This window comes from Musca vetustissima, unplaced genomic scaffold (assembly GCF_032173495.1).
Source record: "Musca vetustissima isolate MV318-11 ecotype Yass unplaced genomic scaffold, APGP_CSIRO_Mvet_v1 utg24174, whole genome shotgun sequence".
Classification (NCBI taxonomy): domain Eukaryota; kingdom Metazoa; phylum Arthropoda; class Insecta; order Diptera; family Muscidae; genus Musca; species Musca vetustissima.
Genome location: NW_026875529.1, coordinates 32,159 through 53,651, shown reverse-complemented (window position 1 = coordinate 53,651; position 21,493 = coordinate 32,159). Strand labels below are relative to the sequence as shown.

The following is a 21,493-nucleotide window of genomic DNA, read 5'->3' as shown; positions in this document are numbered from 1 at the left end:
TAAATGGTGTACCAAAGTCAATCACCCCTATTCCGTATGTCGTCGTCGTTGTCGACGACGTTTCTCTTTCGACATCACTTCGCATCGACATCACTTCGACACTGATTTGGTATTCTGTAACACTCATGCGACGATGTCGACTATTTATCGATAATATCAATAAAAACAAAAATTTTGTTGCATATTTTTGGGCAAAAATGTGTTTGTATCCTTCACCGCACTGTGGCACAGGGCATTATGTCTTGGTAAATGTGTTTGCAACGACCAAAAAGAAACGAGATAGACCCATAGTTACTTTTTAGTCGATTTATGCATGTCCCTCCATTCATGTATTATTTTAAACAAGTTACATGCCACCATTATGATCCGAACGGGATGAAATTTGGAAAAAAAATCCATCCAATTTGGATGAAATTTTATTTCCACATAGACATTGGTAAAAATCGGTTTAGATTTATATATGATCCCATATATTTTTCTTTATTTACACTTTATTTTCCATTAAGTATTGAATAGATTCTAGAATGATATATCCTGTTCTTGTCCGGTCATGTTTTTTTTAATTTAAAAAAAAAAAAAAAATGTTCAAACGCTTCAGTCGTCAACAAAAACTATCACGAAGAAATCTTCGACATCGTCGTCGTCACACATTGTTACGGAATACCAAAAATGTTTCAATAGTTATCGATAAATGTCGACAACGACATAGGGAATACCAATTTGCAAAAGACGACTCTCTTCGACGTCGTTTCGTGTCGACGACGACATACAGAATAGGGGTGAATATATATCTTTCGATTTGTACGAAATTTGGCATAGGGTACTGTATTAGGTCCTGAATGATGTGTGCAAAGTTTCGTGAAAATCGGTTCAGATTTAGATATAGCTCCTATATATACTTTCGTCCGATTTTAAGCACTAAAGCCTATCGCTAGGCCGATTGACACAACGTACTGCAATTAATTTAAATTAACCTCTGGCATGTTTCCTTGAAATCGGTTCAGATTTAGATATAGCATTGCTTCCATATATAACTTCGACCTATTCACGTTGATTGTGCATCAACTAATCAATGGTCTGATATTACATTTTAAACAGTGAAGCATACCAAATATCGGGTGTAAAATCTGCTTTAAATCTGTTTACAAAATTTAGAATAGGTTGCAGAATGACATGTGTTGGGATGGATGTTAGTCGATTTATTTGTAGATAAAGATCGAATATTTAAGTTCGTTCAATTTCATGTCAATGTTCCTTCGAAAAAGCGACGTCTATTAGAATACGTATGTAGAATATACCCGAAGTGGTGAAGGGTATCATATAGTCGGCTCAGTCCGACTTTACTATTTTCTTTACTGTTTTTTTTATAGAAAGGATTTTTTCTATAGAAAAAAATAGTTCTTAGGTTCCTGGCGATTTTTTATAGAACAAAAAACTAGTCCTCAGGGGCTCCGGATGAATTTTTTCTATAGGAAAAAATAGTCCTCTGGGGTTGTTGACGAATTTTTTTCTATAGAAAGAATAGTCCTCAAGGGAACCTGATGATTTTTTTTTTCTATAGAAAAAAATAGTCCTCATGGGATCTTGACAATTTTTTTTTCTATGGTAAAAATAGTCCTCAGGCGTTCCTGATGAATTTTTTCTATAGAAAAAAATAGTCCGCAGGGGTTCCTGAGGAATTTTTTCCTATAGAAAAAAATAGTCCTCAGGTGATACTAAGGAATTTTTTTCTATAGAAAAAAAATAGTCCTCAGGTGATCATGAGGAAGTTTTTCTATAGAAAAAAATAGTCCTCAGGTTCCTGACTTATTTTTTTCCTATAGAAAAAAAATTGTTCTCAGGTTCCTGACGAATTTTAAAAATTAAAAAAAAATTATTATTATTAGAATAGATTTCCAAAGAATATTGAATAACAAAAACAAATATTTTCTTCACCTTGATAAGGGTGAATATCTTAAAAGAGTTCAATACAATAATACACCTATCACCTATTTTATTTATAAATTTATCTGATGTTGTTTTTTGCTTTTGTGTTTTGATATTTGCTTGCACACTTTAATAATAAACAAAGGGTTTTTAGAATAATACCGCAAAAAAAAAAAGAAAGTGATAAGGAAATTTATTGTCTGTAAATCGTTTGAAGTAGATTCGCTGCGTATATTGGTTACTTACCTACCTCAATTAATTTGTAGTTTTTATTTTTTTTAATTTGTTAAGAAGTCGTGTCACTGGCTTGCTTACCTTTTAATAAATTTGCGCTATAGAGAAAACTACAATTCTTAATGTTTTTTTTTTGTATAGTAGGCATAATATAAAAGGCCTTTATATTTCTTAATACAGTTTTGTTGCATCTTCTCTCTTCTTTGTTTTGTTTTTTCGTTCTTCTCGTTTTTTATAAATAAATAAAAACATAATTATTAAAAAAATACATATGAATTATTTATGTATGTTTGTGTGTTTTTTAAACATTTATGTTGATAAATAGATATATGCTACATAATTGGCTTATCATCTGTTACAATACAATACTAATATTAATTTTTTAAAAGGTTATAATAAAAAAATTACAAAAGTTTTTAAATCTATATTTATATGTTGTTCATTTCTTTAATTTATTTCTAGGCCAACGTGCATTGAATGAGTGCGTTGAATTGTGCTCTGGTATTTTGTTTGTTTGTAAAATGTATAAAAAATAAAATGCATATAAAAATATTTGTATATCATCAATGAAACAAAAAAACAATCAAACGAAAATTCGTTGAAAAATCTAACCGATTAGGAATTAATTAATTATTTTATACAAAAAATAAAACACTCTGTTCTGTGTGTTTCAAATTCGTAGGTAACTGTGAATTTAACAAGCAGTCAACCAAAGGAAAAGGTATTGAAGGAAATGTATAGAGTAAAAATTGGAGTTCAGGAAAAAAAAACTTTTTGAGAAGTATTCCTCAGAAGCTGACGAATATTTTATATGAAATAAACTTTTCTTTTCAGGTTCCTAAATAGTCCCGGAAACTGGCGATAGAAAAATAATCTTCAGATTCCTGAATAGTCCTCAGGGATTCCTGGACTATTCATGGATGGGTCTTTATATGGATGGGTCTATATTGAAAATTTTCGATGAATATGTTTTTTTAATCACGAGGAAACCGGATGGATAAAATTACAGCCACTTCAATATGGGAAAATGCACCTACGACTTTAGGCATGTCCGAAATAAATCGGGATTCTTATATGTGAATTATATTGAACATTTTCGGAGAAGATATTTTTTACCTACCACCTGAGACCTGGACTGAAAACAACCTTTTTGTTTGAAGAATTAACCTAGGACCATAAAAAAAATAAAATACTGCAGGATCCTTATATGGGTATCAAACATTTGTACTGTACAAATAGATTTTTCAACCCCCACTTAACCGGTGTGCTAAATTACATCCAATCCGTTTGTAAATGGTGATAAAAAATCTTAAATATACCAACAAGTAAAAACGATGTTAGAGCCGAATATCGGATTCTCCAGCGAGTATTTTTTTGACTTATTGCAAATGGAATGACAAACACATTATTTCTGGTCCTTAAAAGATTTTTTTCTGTTTGGGAAAAACATTCCCCGGATTTATTGCTTCAGGTTTTGTTTCCCAAAATACTTGCGTAATTAACATCAGCTATAGTACTAATATAACAGGTTTCCGTCTCCCCCATCCCCTTACTATAACCATCAAGGGATTTTTTCTTTTCCAATACTTTGGGAGATTTCTTTTCACAATCATCCTGCAACATATGTTGATGATTTGGATTTTTTTTTTGGTTTTTCTAAAGACTCATAACCGGGATCATTTCCTGACAAACACTTCCTTCCTGGCACCTAAATAAAAGTCTCTTTACTGTTTTGCAAAAAATTCCCGGAGTTATTGATTTTTTTGTTTTGGTAATTTTTTTTAATGTCTTTGGAGAGAGCTATGAGATTTTGTCCACAATTTCCTGACGATTTTTTTCCTATAGAAAAAACAATTCTCCGGATTCTCCAATTTTGAGTTATTGGAAACGGAGTGAAGAATACTTTTTTCCTGTGACTTAAATACCTCTTTAATGGTTTTGTGTACAAAAACTTGCGTAATTGTGATTGACATTGGTGTGTTTAACATCAGCGATGGTACTATAACCGGTGAGGTGAGAAATGGAAAAATCTTGGGAATATTTACTGTCTAGACGGTGAAGATTCCCTTGATGGTTATAGTAAGGTAAGGGGCGAAACGGAAATACTTCCAATACTTTGGCATAACCATCACCCGAGGCGCCGCCGGAATTTGTCGATCCTTTTGTAACCTCATAGTTTGGATCATGATCTGTGGATTTATTTTCTCAATCATCCTGCAACATTTTTTAATAATGTGAATTTTTTTTCTAAAGACTCATAACCGGGATAATTTCCTGAACTGCTGAATGACAAACACTTCCTTTCTGGGACCTAAATGCCTCTTTACTGATTTGGAAAAAATTCCACGGAATTATTGGTTTTTTGTTTTGGTAATTTTTTGAATGTCTTTGGAGAGAGCTATCAGATTTTGATATAACTCATACAAGAAGTTTTTGATAATTGTAAAAAAAGATAAATTTAAATTTGCTTATAAAGGAGTTACCACATTCCACTATAGTAGACTGCTGCAGCAGGGTAAATTATTCTTACCAGAACAGAGTGATAATTTAGAATATATATGTATATCAAATGTTTACTAACTAATATAGTATATTATATAAATATATATTTATATAGATACATAAGCTAAAATGACATATACATATTATATATATTTTGAATACACTAAAAACAAAATAATCGTAAATGATATACTTTTTCAAAGCATATTTGTTTTGTTTTTTGAATAAAGTTAAATAAATTAAATTAAAGTAAAAAAAAACAGATTCATTCACAAAACAGAAACAGAAAACAAAAATCAATACAACAAAAGATCATCATCATGGAAATGATATGTTCGTGCCAATACTTAATAATTGCTAAGCAAAAGAGAAAGACAATATATAGCCTTAAAATATATATAGTAATAGTTGGTTTGTTTCTAATATAATAACACTTAGTTAATTACCATCACACCTCAATTCAACTCAACACACCTCGTCACCTCACGCCATTTATTATGGTTTCGAGTGAGTGGATGGGGTTGTGGTATGTGGCTTATTATTATATTTACTTGTAAAAATCCATCATCATTAATGATGGAATCACTCTTTAATTTCTTTTTTGTGGTTTTTGTTGTTGTTGTTCTTACATTTTTTCTATACTTGAAAATAGTCATCAACCAAAATATCATTTGCTGTTGTAGTAGGATCTGGTTGATTGGTTGTTACATTGATTTTTGAACCATTTGCCTTTAACATTTTGGAATGTTGCTGCTGCTGTTCTACCATAGCTGCCGAACTGCTACTACTGCTGTTGTCACTTTTTGTTGTTGTGTGGGTGCTGGTGGTGTTGGTATGGCCACTTGATGCCTCTGGACTACTTAGCTGCGTTATATCATCCGATATTTCCGTATGCAAACGCTCATACGGATTCTCCTCCTGACCTCCTGATGCATTCAAATAGCAGACGGATTCATAGTTGGGATCTGTTTCACTGCCTGTAAGGGATTCATATTGAGAAGATGAGGTAGGTGTTTGTCGTGAACTAATTGTGCTAGTGGTTGTTAAATTTGTGGAAGTGGAATTGATCGAGCTGGTGGTATTAAGCATAGAACTACTGGTAATGGACGTTGGTGATGTAATGGATAGTTCAGTGGTGGTGCGTGGTGTTAACAATTCATCGTCTACCATTGATTTTTGTGATGAGCTCAGCGGTAGATTTGGTGGGGTACGTGCTGCTGCACTATTCCGTTCAGCAATGCGTGCATAATGATCGCTATCAGTCTCTAATTGGTCTCCACCACCACCAGCAATTGCTTCACGTTTTGTCTCCAAAATACTTGCGTAATTATGATTGGCATCGGTGCGTTTAACATCAGCGATGGTACTATAACCGGCTGCCGTTTCCGTCTCACCCCTCACATTACTGTAGCCATCAAGGGAATCTTCACCGTCGACCAGTATGTTTTTCTTTTCCAATACTTTGGCATAACCATCATCCGAGGCTCCGGCGGAATTTGTCGGCCCTTTTAATACCTCATAGTTTGGATCATAATCTGAGGATTTCTTTTCACAATCATCTTGCAGCCTTGGTGGATGATGTGGATTTTTTGGTTTTTCTAAAGTCTCATAACCGGGATCATTTCCTGAACTGCTGCTACTGCTGGCGGCATTGACGGCCATTGACGATGGTTGTGGTGGTGCTATAGTTTCATAATGTTTATCACTATTACTTAATTGTACACTGTAGACATTTATCGGTGGTGGCGGTACAGATGAGTTATGAACTGTAACATATTGAGGATAGAGGTTAAAATAAAAATAAATGTGAATAAATTGAAGATGGTTAATAGAAAATAAAAAACTGGACTAATTTTTTTAAATATATACAAGGTATAAAAATATATATTTAATAGAAATATTTTTTCAAATGGATTATTTGAACAGAAAATTTCTATAACATAAAACACAAAAACAGTTTCAAAATAAGTCAATCAATTTTCAAAAGGACGGATTAAAATAGGAAAAAGTAAAAACGAGAAAATGATGATTTAAATTTCCAAAGTACCAAATAGTGGGACTACAGTTATATGGGTGTACGGTGATCAATATTATTAATTTTCCGTAGTGAGATTTGAAAACCAATAGTTATACAAAATAGAGAATTATCGGGAGAAAAGTAGAGAGGAGAAACGTATTTTCAGAAAAAAGAAGAAAGAACAAGCAAATCGAGATGTACAGGAGTCAGAATGAAGTCCGGAAATTTTACCAACGAGTAAAACAACAAACCGAATGCTTTTGTGCGGGCACATCCTCCTGTACAGATGAAGAAGGAAACCTGGTGACAGATACTGGCAGCGTGCCGAGGATCAGGAAGGAGGATTTTGAAAAGTTTCTGGTATCAAATAGTGGCGGTGAAGAAGATACCCCAGAACCAATAAGAAATTATGGTATAGAGTGAGAGATTATGGTAAAAAGGCCTCCAAGAAGGCTGATAAGGCACAACCTCCCTCTGGCAATACACCCTCTGCCGAATTGTCGAAACCGATATCCAATATTGTGACAATTGGGCAGTTGTTGGTGGATGCGTCAAAGGTAGCAAGCGCGAAGCAGGTGCCTGCGTCGGCTGGGCCTATCTCTGCGGCGATTGTGACCGAATCTCGGCCACAGCTGTGAAGAGAATGAGGTTCTCGGAGGAACAACAACCTGCTGCCAAGAGACCCACGCAGTCGACAGCTGCACAAAGTTCTGCTTCGTTTGCGTCGGTAGTAGTGTCGAAGGAGAAACCTGCTAAAAGTGGTGAGGGTGTGGTGAAACCAAAACCCGATGTCTAAAAACAGGTAGCCCAGTGTCGAAGGTGAAACCTGCTAAGAACGGTGAGGGTGTGGTGAAAACCAAACCCGTTGTCTCGAAACAGGTACCCCAGAAACCTACAACGGCGCCTAGCGACTCTGCTGCTCCACAAGAGGTACTGGATGATCTGCGAGTAGCAATCATGGATCGAGCTGACCCTGACGAGATCATCAGCGAAGATAAATCGTTGCTAGTCGACAGCTATATGAAGGACCTCTTCCTATCCGACGAAGTTGATCGACGGAACCTACGGTTTGGCCAAATCTCCTTATACAAAGGGGTCAAGTTTGTTAATTGTCGAACTAAGGAGTATGTGGACTTCCTTAAGAAGACAATTAACCACTGGGAGCCTCTTCGGGAAGGTAGCAGACTGGCAGCCGTAGCGGTCCAAGTGTGGTAAGCGGAATGGTAACCTCTGTGTGGATCCCCCCACCTTTTACGGGACTGGAGAACACACTACGGTTAGTGGAAAATCAGAACGATGGCCTTCAGATGAGGAGGTGGAGAATCCTCGCCTCATTTGAAAGGAACGGCGGTGTAGTGGCAAAGTTCGCTACCGTCTCTGCTGGCGAGCAATATTTGAGGAAGAACAAGGAGAGTTGTTTTATGGGATGGGGAAACTTTACTTCAGTCTCCCGCCATTAAAAAAATAAGCAGACAGCAGCAAGCGCTAAATGTGGTGCACATTAATCTGCATCATGGTAAAGCAGCAGCTGCTCTCTCTCTACAAAGATAAGGTGGCTGGCTAGAGTGACAAAAAATACACGGTTTTGACCGCCTCCATGTGGGAGAAGGTAAGAACGTGTACTCTAGCAAAAATATATATATACTAGCGGGACCCGTGGCGCTTCGCTGCCCCTGATGTTATCAAATTAAAATTTAGATAAGATCAATTAGTAAGCATCCTATATACAGCTGCAATATTTACTAAATAATTATTTACTAAAATTAGGTAAACCCTGAATTTATCCTATCCTAGTCTCTGACTTTTTCCAGATGATAAAACGATTTATAATTAAAATGCACACTACTCACTTGCTTTTTTCTTTTTGTTGAAATCCAATTAACATTTTGTTTGATTTTGTTCAAACTGACAAAAATGGAAAATTTTAATATCAACCAATTTTCTTCAATTTTACATACATATGTATGTAATTCAAAATATATCCTCATCGGATGATGAGTATTTGTATCCATGTAACTCAACCATATTTTCAAGCCGCTACCTTAAGATATACCCATAGAAAATGTTCTACATATGTACATTCTTTCAGATAGATGTACTTTTGAAGCTATTACTCCTCAGTTTTATCTAACCTATGTTACTTCCATGGGATCGCTTCACTTACTATGAATATTTAAGTAAAATCTGTTTAGTGGTTTTTGAGTCCACAAAAAATATTTTTTCTGTTTTCTAAGTATGGATTTTAACAGGGACCGAAAATAACAGTTGTTCTTTAAAATGTGAACAAAAAATCTTCATGTTGGAGACATGGGACACCTATAGTGTCATAGATTCGTATTGAGGAGCCCATTAAGGATATTGAGTGATCTTGGGAAAACACTCTCAGTTTCCATGTTAAGACTTATAATTCAACGGAAAAAATAAACGTCGATTTTTAACTGTTACAAATGATTGTTATTTTTTCCGTTAAACATAAAACTCTTTGAGAAATTTTTATTTTTTCCGTCAAAACTAAAAGTCTGTTTGGGATTTTTATTTTTTCCGTCAAAAATAAAAGTCTTTTTGGGATTTTTATTTTTTCCGTCAAAAATAAAAGTCTTTTTGGGATTTTTAGTTTTTTCGTCAGAAAATTAAACTCTTTTTGGGATTTTTATTTTTTCCGTCAGAAAACAAAACCCTTTTTACGTAAAGAAGCTTATACAACTTGTAATCAATTACAATAAGTGTACACATAAGTAATCAAGATCAAAGGTAAAAAATATGTGTATTCACACCTTCGTTATTCAGGCAAATTTTAAAAACGGTATCTCTAACCGTTCTTAAGATAAACGCATATTACATGTTCAGAAATTTTGAGGTATGTTTACTATTGATGCTATAACTCCGCATCCACGCGGAATTTTAAAAGTTTATATATCCTATGTTACTTTCAGGGCATGCCCGACATACAGTGTAAATCTCATTAAGATCTGTTCAGCGGTTTTGGCGTCTATCGGTAACAATTTTATTTTCCTATTTTATATATGTATATAGATAGTTTTTTTCAAGGCAATGATAATCCAATTAATTGTAGAAAAATTAACATATTTTAAGAATCTTCCATAATTGACAAATACTTAAGATATACGCTGCCCATTTTATGCCCAAAAAGAACTACGAAGAGATGAAACCATAAAGGTTCGATATAAAATGTGTGAAAATGATAATATCTTTCAAAATATATTTTGCAATATTTTCGCGGATTTTTCTCAAAATGTTCTGTCATTAAAACCTTTCCACCTCAATTACAGACTACTAACAGAAAATTTAAATCAAATCGGTCCAGCCATTTCTTTAAAATAATTTTTGGAAGATTTTCGCGGATTTTTCTCAAATTTTTCTTTCATAGAAACCTACCCACTGTAATTACCGACAACTGAAAGAAACTTTGAGTCAAATCGGTCCAGCCGTTCTCAATTGATGAGTTAGTATACATTTTTTTGGCTCCATTTTTATATACATAGATATATCTCGTTAGCTGAAATATATATATATATATATATATCGTTAGCTGAAATGCAAAAAGGCGTAACTAACAAAAGCATAATTGTGTAGGAGAAGCAAAAAACTGTTTTGAATGAAAACTATAAACATGTCATGTGAAATGAAAAAGTATGCCCGGCAGGGTGATATTGCATATGACGAATAATAGACTATAATTTTTTTAACAAATGTGGTTATTTAGTTTAATGGCAGTCATAACAATTAAGTAAAAGCGTGAATTTTTTGTTAGTTACGCCTTTTTGCATTTATCAAATAAACCCACTTGTAGTTACGTCTTTTTGTTCTTTGTTAATAGAAGCTCCATTTTTGACCGCAGACGTGTAAAACTTTGTCAACACATGTAGTTTATTGACATTCACTATATTCATTCAAAAAGTGAATTTTCAATTTTTTGTTAGTTACGCCTTTTTGCATTTTAGCTGACGATATATTAAAACCCATTTTTTAGTTTATCCCCTAATATCTAGAAACAATATTTGATATTTGAGATTTTTTCTGGAGCATTCAGTGAAATTAAAACTGAACACAACACAGGATAAAATTAAAAAAGGTAAAAAAATTTATCTCAAACTACATTTCATAACAATCACACATACAATGCATAACAAAAAAAAAAAACACATATTTCGGTTATAACAAATCATGCAGCGTTTTTTTAAGGATAACAGGTTTTTCATATTCATACTAACCACAGGTTCCAATTTTACAAATTCGTTAAGATTTTTTTGTGGGTGGGTAAGGTGTTTTGTTTATAAATTGGTGGTGTTGTTGAATTTGATAAAAAATAGGTAAGAAAAATCTCTGAATAAGATTTCAGTTTGGTATTACTAATTTGAATGTGGTTTACAAAATTGAATAATAAAATAAATTGAAGGCGAGATGAAAGAAAAAACATGTAGAGGTATAGTAGTGAACAATGGACGTAGGAGCGAGGAGAAGCATATAAGCATTTGCACGATTTTTTATTTGGTTTTGTATACACAAAAAAATGTTTAGGAAGAAAGAAAAATTTATAGACACATGAAACACATGGAACATGTTGTTGTTGTATATAGAAATAATTGGAATAACAAAGGGGAAAGAGTGAAATACAAAAACTATTTTAAATACATACCATTTTCACGTTGACGCTCTTTCTGCAGTATGTGAGCATAACCATCCGATTTACGATTTTCCATAATACCTTGCGTGGAATTACCACCACCAGCACGCATTGCATCTGCGGGTATTGTTTCATAGCCATGATCTTTAGAAGCTCCATAACTATTGCTGCGTATGCGACGATCACTATTGACACTATATGAATTATTTTCTAATTTATCCAATGGACTAACACCCAAAGCCGCAGAGGCACTATCTTCGGCAGTGTATTTTCTTTGCAATATGGGTGAACTGTTCTGGGATGATGGGGAATTTCGTGAGAATTTGTTCTTTTTGATTACCTAAAAATGAAAACAATATTTAATTATTAAAAATAAATAATATTTTTAAGGACCACCCACCTTAGCATACATGCCTTCAATATCCTTGGAAGGACTTAAACTTTTATTACGCCGTTGCGGTGAACTTTCAAGTGGTACATCGGTGACACCCTCTTCCATTAGTTCGCCGGAACATTCAATCACAGATATTACCGAGTTGCGACCCGATGTCAAATTGCTCGAACTCAACGCCTGTAACTGGCTGTTGGACGAGGAAATATTCGATTTTGGTGTGGGCGGTAGCGGTGAATTGGCTTGACGTTTTTCCGGTTTCGGTGAACCTAAATTACACAGAGAAGTACTGTTGTTAGACGATGCCGAGGCCTGCCTCGAATGCATTTGTGCTCTTAAACTATCCACTGGCGGTGGTATTGGTGTTGCCGTAGTTGTTTGTTGGGTGTTTGTTGCCGTAATCAATTCTAAACTTGAACGCATTGCGCTATTTGTTGTTGTTGTCGAATGTTGAGAACTAAACGATGTATTGTGATGATCTACTATTGTCGAGTGAGAAGACGAATGAAGCGATGAAAGACTTTGTTGGGCCGTTACGGCCACCAGATGACTACCACCACTGCTGACCGGTGGTAACTGTACCGTCGTAGTTGAAGTATTTGCATTTGGATTATTTATTTCTACTGAAACTACCATTGAATTTGGGGATTGCATTGGTTGAATTTGGGCATATGTTTCCGAGCCACTTGTATAAATATCGGTTGTGACATTTGTTTGTGGTCGATTGTTGGGATCTTCAATAGCTGCATAGGTTTCATCTAGAAGTTTATTAATTATGGTTAGAAAAATAAAAGGGCGGTGTGATTGGTTGTGTGGTGTGATGGGTGTTAACAAATATTTAAAGGTATTGCAAGGACATGTCGATTCTGTTTGAAAATTTTGGAAATAGTATTGGACTATGGTCCCAAGAGGACAATGGAAATATATTGTTTTTGAAAAGCAACACTTGGGTACCAAAAAAGACCACCATCAAGAAACACATGGTACGATCAGGAGTGTCGTAATGCTACTGATGTGAAAAACGCAGTGTATAGGGCAATCCTGCAGACAGTAGCAACATTTAATGCGATGGAGAATTATCGGGAGAAAAGGAGAGATGGAAACGTAATTTCAAAAGAAAGAAGAAAAACATGAGCGGAAGCAAATCGTGATGTACAGGAGTCAGAATGAAGTCTGGAAATTTTACCAACGAGTAAAACACCAAACCGAAGGCTTTGGCGCAGGCACATCCTCCCGTAGAGATCAAGATGGAAACCTGGTGAAAGATACAGACTGCGTGTTGAGGATCTGAAGGGAGCATTTTGAAAAGCTTCTGGTATCAAATAGATACCCCAGAACCAATAAGAGATGATGGTATAGAGTATATATCATCTAGCCAAGATGAGGTAAGAATAGCAATTAATCGGCTGAAGAACAATAAAGCAGCAGGAGCCGATGGGTTACCAGCCGAACTATTCAGGACTGGTGGTCACGAGCATGCACCAGCTGATTAGTACAATTTGTCTTAAGGAATGCATCCCCAATGATTGGAATCTCAGCATCCTGTGTCACGTGCACAAAGAAGTAGACAAGACGATATGTGCCAACTATAGAGGAATTAGTCTTCTTTCCATCGCATATAAAGTGTTATCCAGTGTGCTGTGTGAACGACTGAAGCCAATGATCAATGATATTATTGGACTATGCCAATGCGGCTTTAGGCCTGACAAATCCATCATTGACCAGAATTTCACTCTGCGCCAAATATCAAGGAAAAACACATCGACACATTTTACCTATTCGTTGACTATAAAGCCGCATTCGATACCCCTATCTGTTCAGAGGTGTTTAAAGCCATGTCTGCGTTCGACATTCCTGCAAAATTAATACGGCTACGCAGGATAACTTTAGCTGACACAAGGACAGCAGTTAAAGTAGGAAATGACCTTTCGGACACCCTTCAATACCGAACGAGGATTCAGACAAGGTGACAGTTTGTTGTGTGACCAGTTTAACATCCTGCTGGAAAAAGGTCATATGAGATGCAAATGTTAACAGAAATGACACTGTGTACACCAAACAGCACATGTTGCTCGCCTACGCTGATAACGTCGACATATTGGGTCGAACGAAAAGGGTTCGTATATTCGTAAAGAACGAGTTCCCCAGTTCCCATTTAGAGTATGTGGAATGTTGCAGAGTTTTGTGAAGAATATTATCTTTTGAGCAATTGTTGTAAAAATTACATTATTCAACACTTACCTGAATCATCCGAGACGGTAGCATAATGTGAATCATTTACATCCCGTGAATGTCCAGTTGGACGTGTAGCCGCTTGGGCCGGTGGTTGCTGTGCCAAGATATTCGCCAATGGTTCACGTACACTTATACTGGTATAACCTTCTAATAAAAAAGAGAACATTTTAAATTTCATAGCAATAAGTCACGTGCTGTTTCGATTTTTTTTAATCTTATCTTACTTGACGAATCCTGTGAATCACCACTAAAATGTTGGTTAGCTATTGGCGGAGTCATATACGGTAAATCTTGGCTAGCCGAAATCATACCGGCAATAGCCGAAGCAGCGGGTATTTCAGCTTCATGTTGACCATTATCGTTAACATGCTCGGCATTATTATTATCACTGTGATGTGATGTCCGCTGTTGATGGATGGATGGTTCGTTATTGTTAGCATTCAGCTGAGTACCTGATGTATTGTGATGGTGTGGTTGTTGTTGTTGATGTGTTTGGGCGCCGTCTACAATGGAATTAGTAGAGGCCGCCGATGATGCTAAATGCGATGTTGATGGTGCATTTAACTGTGCATATGGATGCTCTGTGGGACGTACCTATAACAACAACACAAAATAAATAGTAACAATGTGTTATTTGTTTTGTATTTTGTTTAGTAAAAATAGTATTTGTTTATTAACATACCTTTGCATAGTCATGTGGTGAATTCTTAACTCTCGAATAGGGAGAACTAACATCATCTGCTTGACTTATGGAACTGTGCTGGGAAACACTGATTTGTTTCTTTAAACTTGGTGTAGCTTGAAAAAGAAAATAAGAAGAGATTAGTTATGTTGTTCTTAATGGGAATTTTCAATGTAAGGGGATTATAGATTATTTAGAAATTAAATTGAGTTACTGTAGAAGTTTGTGTCTACTTTTATATTCGGATAATCGTGGATTCAATTCAATTAATTCGATTATTAATAGCGAATATCGTTTCGGGTCACTACCTTGTAGGAGCCAAGATTAGTACTCGTCTTAATGTAACAGCACATCCTCCTGTAGAGATGAAGAAGGAAACCTGGTGACAGATACAGATAGCGTGTTGAGGATCTGAAAGGAGCACTTTGCAAAGCATCTGGTATCAGATAGTGGCGGTGAAGATGATAACCCAGAACCAATAAAAGATTACGGTATAGAGTGTATACCAACTAGCCAAGATGAGTTAAGAATTGCAATCTATCAGCTGAAGAACAATAAGGCCGGATTACCAGCCCAAATATTCTAGACCGGTGGTCAGATGCTGGTAGGGAGCATGCACCAGCTGATTAGTTCAATTTGGCTAGAGGTATACATGCCCAATGATTGGAACCTCAGCATCCAAAAAGGAGACAAAATGATATGTGCCAACTTTAGAGGAATAAGGGAATAAGTCTCATTCCCATCGCATATAAAGTGCTATCCAGTGTGCTGTGTGAACGACTGAAGCCAAGCCTGGCAAATCCACCATTGACCATGTGGTCACTCTGTGTCAGATCCTGAAAAAGACCCACGAAGAACACACCTACACATTCCACCTATTCGTCGACTAATCGTGGATTCAATCCAATTAATTCGATTATCAATCTTTAAAAATTTTTTTTCTACTATTACTGGAAAATATTCCTCAAATAACCAAAGCGAATTATTTTTTTACTCCCTGCTTATTTATTAGTCTCCTCAGTCTGCCAAAAAAAGACGATCCTCAATCTAGGACTAATGGATTACTTCTTTGGGTTTTACAAAATGGAAAAATACGAACCTAACGGTCCACCCTATTTTATACTTATTGTCTTTTCCAGTTACTCATGCTAATACTACGTATCAAAATTTAATTAAATCCCCTGGACCAGATGTTTCCAAGTGAAGTGACTGCTGTCATATTTTGACAGTCGCATATCCTTTTACCTCACCTAATGCCTTTGTACCCTTTATAATTTCAAAATGTTTGACACTTATTCGATATACTTACGACTTTTATTTTGATTTTGTGCATCCATAAGCATTTTATCCGCCACAGTTTCATAGAGCTCAGAGCCGGTATCACCGTTTGCATCAGCCACCGGAATATCGGGTAAGGAACGATGGGCTGCTGTGCTGGCCCTATGGTGGAGAAAGATATACACATTAATATTCATTATTTGATGAGGATACTTAATATTATCCACTTACCTCTTTTCTGAATCCGCTTGGGAAACTGTGGAATTATTAAGATCAACATGTGATTCACTGGCATTGATTTGTGTCACAACTATCACTTCATCGGGATTTTTCAGTTTGACCATGCCCTCCAAACCCAAAAGGTCATTTCTGTAATGAAAAAAGAAAACATAAAAAAATTATATAATTGAAAGTAAAAAATAAATAAATAATAATAAAAAATGGAAGTGAGTCATTGCAGCCGTTTGTCATAAGCAAGATTTATAGGTTTTTAAAATGTTGATCTACATGGAGAAGGCAAACGAGGGAATGTGTGGATAGGCTTTATTAAAGTTTATAATTATTTTTTTCTGATTATGATTTGAGGTCGATGTGGTTGTAGCTACTAAATTTTTGTTTTAATAGTAAATCCAAGTCTATCTGGTGTTTATATTTTGAATTCTGGGATGGAAATGATAGGTTGAATCTAAAAGAGAACATTTAATACTTCAGGCCTTAATTCACATGCAAGACACATTTGCCTTGTTTAGTGGTGTCAATTTGAACCTAATAAGAATTGTTGTGTGATGTATGGGATAATAGAATATAGTGACTTATCATGGTCCCTCTTTCATCACAATTGTGGACACTGACCTCTCCGCTGTGTCACCTGGGGTAGCTATTTTCATTACCCCTTGTAATAGTGAGCTGATATGTGCCGCGAGTTCACCCATAAGAACTATAAAAAATGGATAGACGAATGCATTCATCCAGTGTTTTAAATGTTCGATCGATCCGAGGATCGAATATCGATTCGGATCACTACCTTGTATAGCAGCCAAGATTCGCATCCGTCTTAATGTAGCGGCAAAGGTGCGATATAATGTAACACGGAAACTCGACGTCGAAAAGCTGCAAACACAGCAGATAGCAGCAGAAGGCTACTCCGTTCATCTTACCCACCAGCTTGACGAAAGCACTCCTTTCCCGATAATAATATAGAAGCTCAATGACAAATAATTGCCCACTCCCTACAAACTGCAGCAAAAGGAACACTTGGGTACCAGAGACCACCATGAAGAAACCTGTGGTACGATCAGGAGTGTCGTAATGTTATTGATGTGAAAAACGCAGGGTATAGGGCAGCCCTGCAGTCAGTAGCAACACGTAATGCGAGAGAGAATTATAGTGAGAAAAAGTTAGAGGAGAAAAGAAGAGAAGAAAGAACAAGAAAAACGTGAGCTGGAGCAAATCGAGATGTACAGGAGTCAGAATGAAGTCCGGAAATTTTACCAGCGAGTAAAACACCAAACCGAAGGATTTGGTGCAGACACAGCTTCCTGTAGAGATGAAGAAGGAAACCTGGTGCCAGATAAAGATTACATGTTGAGGATCTGAAAGGAGCATTTTTGAGCTGGAGCAAATCGAGATGTACAGGAGTCAGAATGAAGTCCGGAAATTTTACCAGCGAGTAAAACACCAAACCGAAGGATTTGGCGCAGACACAGCTTCCTGTAGAGATGAAGAAGGAAACCTGGTGCCAGATAAATATTACGTGTTGAGGATCTGAAAGGAGTATTTTGCAAAGCTTCTGGTATCAAATAGTGGTGGTGAAGAAGATTCCGCAGAACCAATATAGACTGTATACCACCTAGCCAAGATGAGTTCAGAAGGCTAGACACATTGGCTAGAGGAATGCCTGCTGTGTCCCGTGACCAAAAAAGGAGACAAAACGTTATGTGTCAACTATAGAGGAATAAGTCTCCTTCCCATCGCATATAAAGTGCTATCCAGCGTACTTTGTGAACGACTGAAGCCAATGGTCTATGACATTATTTGACTATATCAATGTGGATTCAGATCTAACAAATACACTATTTCAGATTTTCACTCTGCGCCAATTTGGCCAGATTTTCACTCTGACCTACGAAAAACACATCGACACATTCCACCTATTTGTCGACAATAAAGCCACATTTGACATCCTTATCCGTTCAGATAAAAGCCATGACTGCGTTCGGCATTCCTGCAAAATTAATACAGCTATGCAGGATAACTTTGAGTGGCACAAGGTCAGCAGTTAAAGTTGGTAAGGACCTCTCGGAACAGATGCTACTATGGTCTAGATAACCGGATTAAAAACAAGGACACCCCTCGTCTGATCAAACTCATACTCTACAAGACGCTGATACTACCCGTGCTGTTGTATGGATCAGAAGCATAGGTATTTGCGCAAGCTGATGAGACAGCTCTTGGAATGTTTGAGAGAAAAATTCTCCGGAAAAATATATGGGCCGATCTGCGTTGACGTTGAATATCGTCGTCGAATGAATCATGAGTTGGACCACATATTCTCGGTCATCGGCATAGTCAGACGTATCGAGCTGCAGAGGCGTAGATTTTTAGGTACTGATTTTTTAAGGACTGTTTTTCAAGGGATATGAGACGTGGATTTTTAAGGACTGTTTTTCAAAGGGCAATAAGAGGCATTGATTTTTTAAAGAATATTTTTCAAAGGCTATAAGAGGCGTGGATTTTAGGATTGTTCTACAAATCCTAATCTGATCAGCGTCAAATTCTGGTGATTTTTCTGAAAATTTAAAAGCTGCATTTAGTGGTTTCAGTGGTCACCCCTCAATTTCATTGATAAAGGTAATTAGTACTGGACATAGTTGGAACTCTTGAATAGAAAGTAAACCAAGCATAACATCCAGTGGGGAGGCAAAAACCTTAAAAATTCCCCACACAAAAATATATTCTGCAAGCATAACGAATGGTCTGATGTTGCATCCACCATAGGGAAGGGGGACAAAACTATAGCACCTAACAACAACTACACTAGATCTTCGTCATTTGTAAGGTTTTGTTGCTGTTGTTGTTGTGTTATGCCACCTTTACTGCTGCAAACTTTGTTGCTGCTGCTACCAAACTTATTCATGGAGACTTGCAATACTTTCCCCCACAAAACACATCAAAGTGATGTTTACAATATTGTGTGTTGGTCCAACAACACAAAAAACGTACGACAAACATACATTAAAATGCAAACACCTTATAAAACCCACAACAACAACAACTAAAACATTTACACTGAATAAAATAGCAGCAGTGGTGGGGCTATGGCGGCTACTGTAATACTCCACATCGATTTGCGCTGCTATGATTTAGAAAGGTTTCACCAACACAAATGAAATGAGAAAAGACACGACTTTAAGCTCACAATGTAAGCTGCCCCTCCTCACACCATGTTTCTCTCTGCGGATTGTGTTGTTGGATGAGTGTAATAGCCCACAATTGCACACACTGCCTGCCTCCTCCTCAACCACAAACAACTGTCACCTCACTACTCTATGACACAAACTGCAATAATAATCATGATTGTCGCTATCGCCGAAGTCTTCGTTGTCTTCTATTTTGGGGTTTTTGATTTTTTTTTTCGTTTTATTACTCACTTTGGCAATTTTTTCTTGCAACAGAGACACGCCGCCAACATTACCACCAATGTTATGGACACATTCACTGTCATCAACAATATATAAAGAAATCGTTCCTTCTGATATTCCTCGTCGTTCTCTTGTAACATAATATTCACTACTAATAACTTCAAATTTTGGCCACAATTTCCTTTTATTTACTTCGTCGTGTTTTTCCTTATTTCTTGTTTTCGTATAAACTTTTTGTTTGTTTTTCTTGGCGTTCACTGACTGCCTGCGCTTTCCAATTATTTATTTTTCACTTCTATTGCCACTGCTGCTGTCGTTGTTGTTGTGGTTAATCACTTTAGCTCCACCTTTATGGCGAAGAGCTAATGTTTGGACATTTAAATCGCTCAATTCACAACAAGTACACATTGGACGTTTTGTATTATCGCGTTTACTAAAATATTAAATATTTATTTCCGATATAAACTACAAAATATTAAATAATAAATCTATTGGAATAGTTTCGCTTAGCGTATAAAAATTTTTCTCTTCTTCCTTAGCGTAGTAGTGTTGTTAGACTGACGAGTAATGTCATTGGCGAGTACTCATTATGGGAAATGTCATTACTATCAAGTAGTTGTGTGTGAAATACAACCCTGCAAACGTAAGACGGCGACCAATTTTAATTTCGTTTTGTCAACAAACAATTGAAATGGCTAAATGATAATAAATTTAAATTAAAATATTTTTATTCAAACGTTACTTTCGGAAATCGGAAATTAATGAAAATAGTAAAAGGGTCTAATTTAGGAGAATACAAACCAAATTTATTGACTGTCAGTTAGAAGGGAACAAGTTCAAAATCGCTCCCAGGCTACAAAATAAGACGGAAAATGTTAATAGATATAAATAATACTGCAGGTCATAATAAGATCCGTTTTTGATGTAACAAGTTCGCTGTTGGCGAAAGTTCTTTCCTGAAAATGTTGTTAGAAAACGGAACAAGGAAAAGGAAAATATATATTTATTAGGAGGGACACCTATTTAGGTTTCCGGGGGCAATGCGCTCTCGATACGAATTGAGAACATTGCTGTGCCTAGAAAGAATCCTCTCACTATCCGAAATTGCAGGAGGATGTTGGAGTAGGACTTTATTCCATCTGTAGCCATTTATGGCTTCGGAGACCGACGATTTCAGAAAAAGTTTGTGATGGTGGCTAAAGAGCTGGTAAATTTGCACTTACATCGTCAATGCTAACGCTGTAGAAAAATCTCTTGTATATAGCCAATGCCAAGGTATCACAGCTTTTCTCGTCGGGTTTTCCTTCGATTTGTCTTTCACTGGCTGTAACTTTCTAAAAATTGCTCGATTAACAAAAATATGGTGTCATATTGAGGGGAAAAAGACTGTGTTATTTTTTAATTATGGCAATAGCGAGGTATGTATATAAAATCTTTGATAGCCTAGAATCTGTAGTTCTCAAGTTTCTCAGTTGGTCCGAGTCTACTGGACGTCTTGCGGCATTTACTGCCTGGCCCATTTTGGTAGACTCTTCCCCAAGTTGCTTAAAAACGGATGTTACCGCTCGCAATGTTCGTGACATTATGCCAATGTCATCGTAGGCGAGTGACATGTGTTGTTTGTTGTACAGAGCGCCATTTCTGTTCACGTTTGCCTCTCGTAAGACCTTTTCTAGCAGGATGTTAAAAAGGTCAAACGAGAGGCTGTCACCTTGCCTGAACCCTCGTTTGGTATTGGAAGGCTCTTTCCGACTTTAACTGCTAATATTGTGCCAGTTAAACGTATCCTGTATAGCCGTATTAATTTTACAGACATGCCGAACACAGACATGGCTTTAAACAATACAATGGTGGATTTGACAGGCCTAAAGCCACATTGGTATGGTCCAATAATGTCATTGGTCATTGGCTTCAGTCGTTCACACAATACGCTGGATAAAAC

The 21,493-nt window shown here is 36.3% G+C and overlaps 1 protein-coding gene across 1 annotated transcript; it reads right to left on the bottom strand.

Moving 5' to 3' along the window:
• Positions 1 to 5,298: 5,298 nt before the first annotated feature.
• On the bottom strand, positions 5,299 to 19,691 carry LOC133338014 (serine-rich adhesin for platelets). Its single transcript, XM_061546200.1, has 10 exons — positions 19,561 to 19,691; positions 16,142 to 16,279; positions 15,942 to 16,072; positions 14,633 to 14,748; positions 14,175 to 14,544; positions 13,957 to 14,097; positions 12,262 to 12,473; positions 11,725 to 12,084; positions 11,337 to 11,664; positions 5,299 to 6,428 (listed from the first exon to the last, which is right to left on the bottom strand). The coding sequence occupies exons 1-10, from the start codon at positions 19,689 to 19,691 to the stop codon at positions 5,299 to 5,301; spliced, it is 3,057 nt and encodes a 1,018-aa protein (XP_061402184.1).
• Positions 19,692 to 21,493: the final 1,802 nt, after the last annotated feature.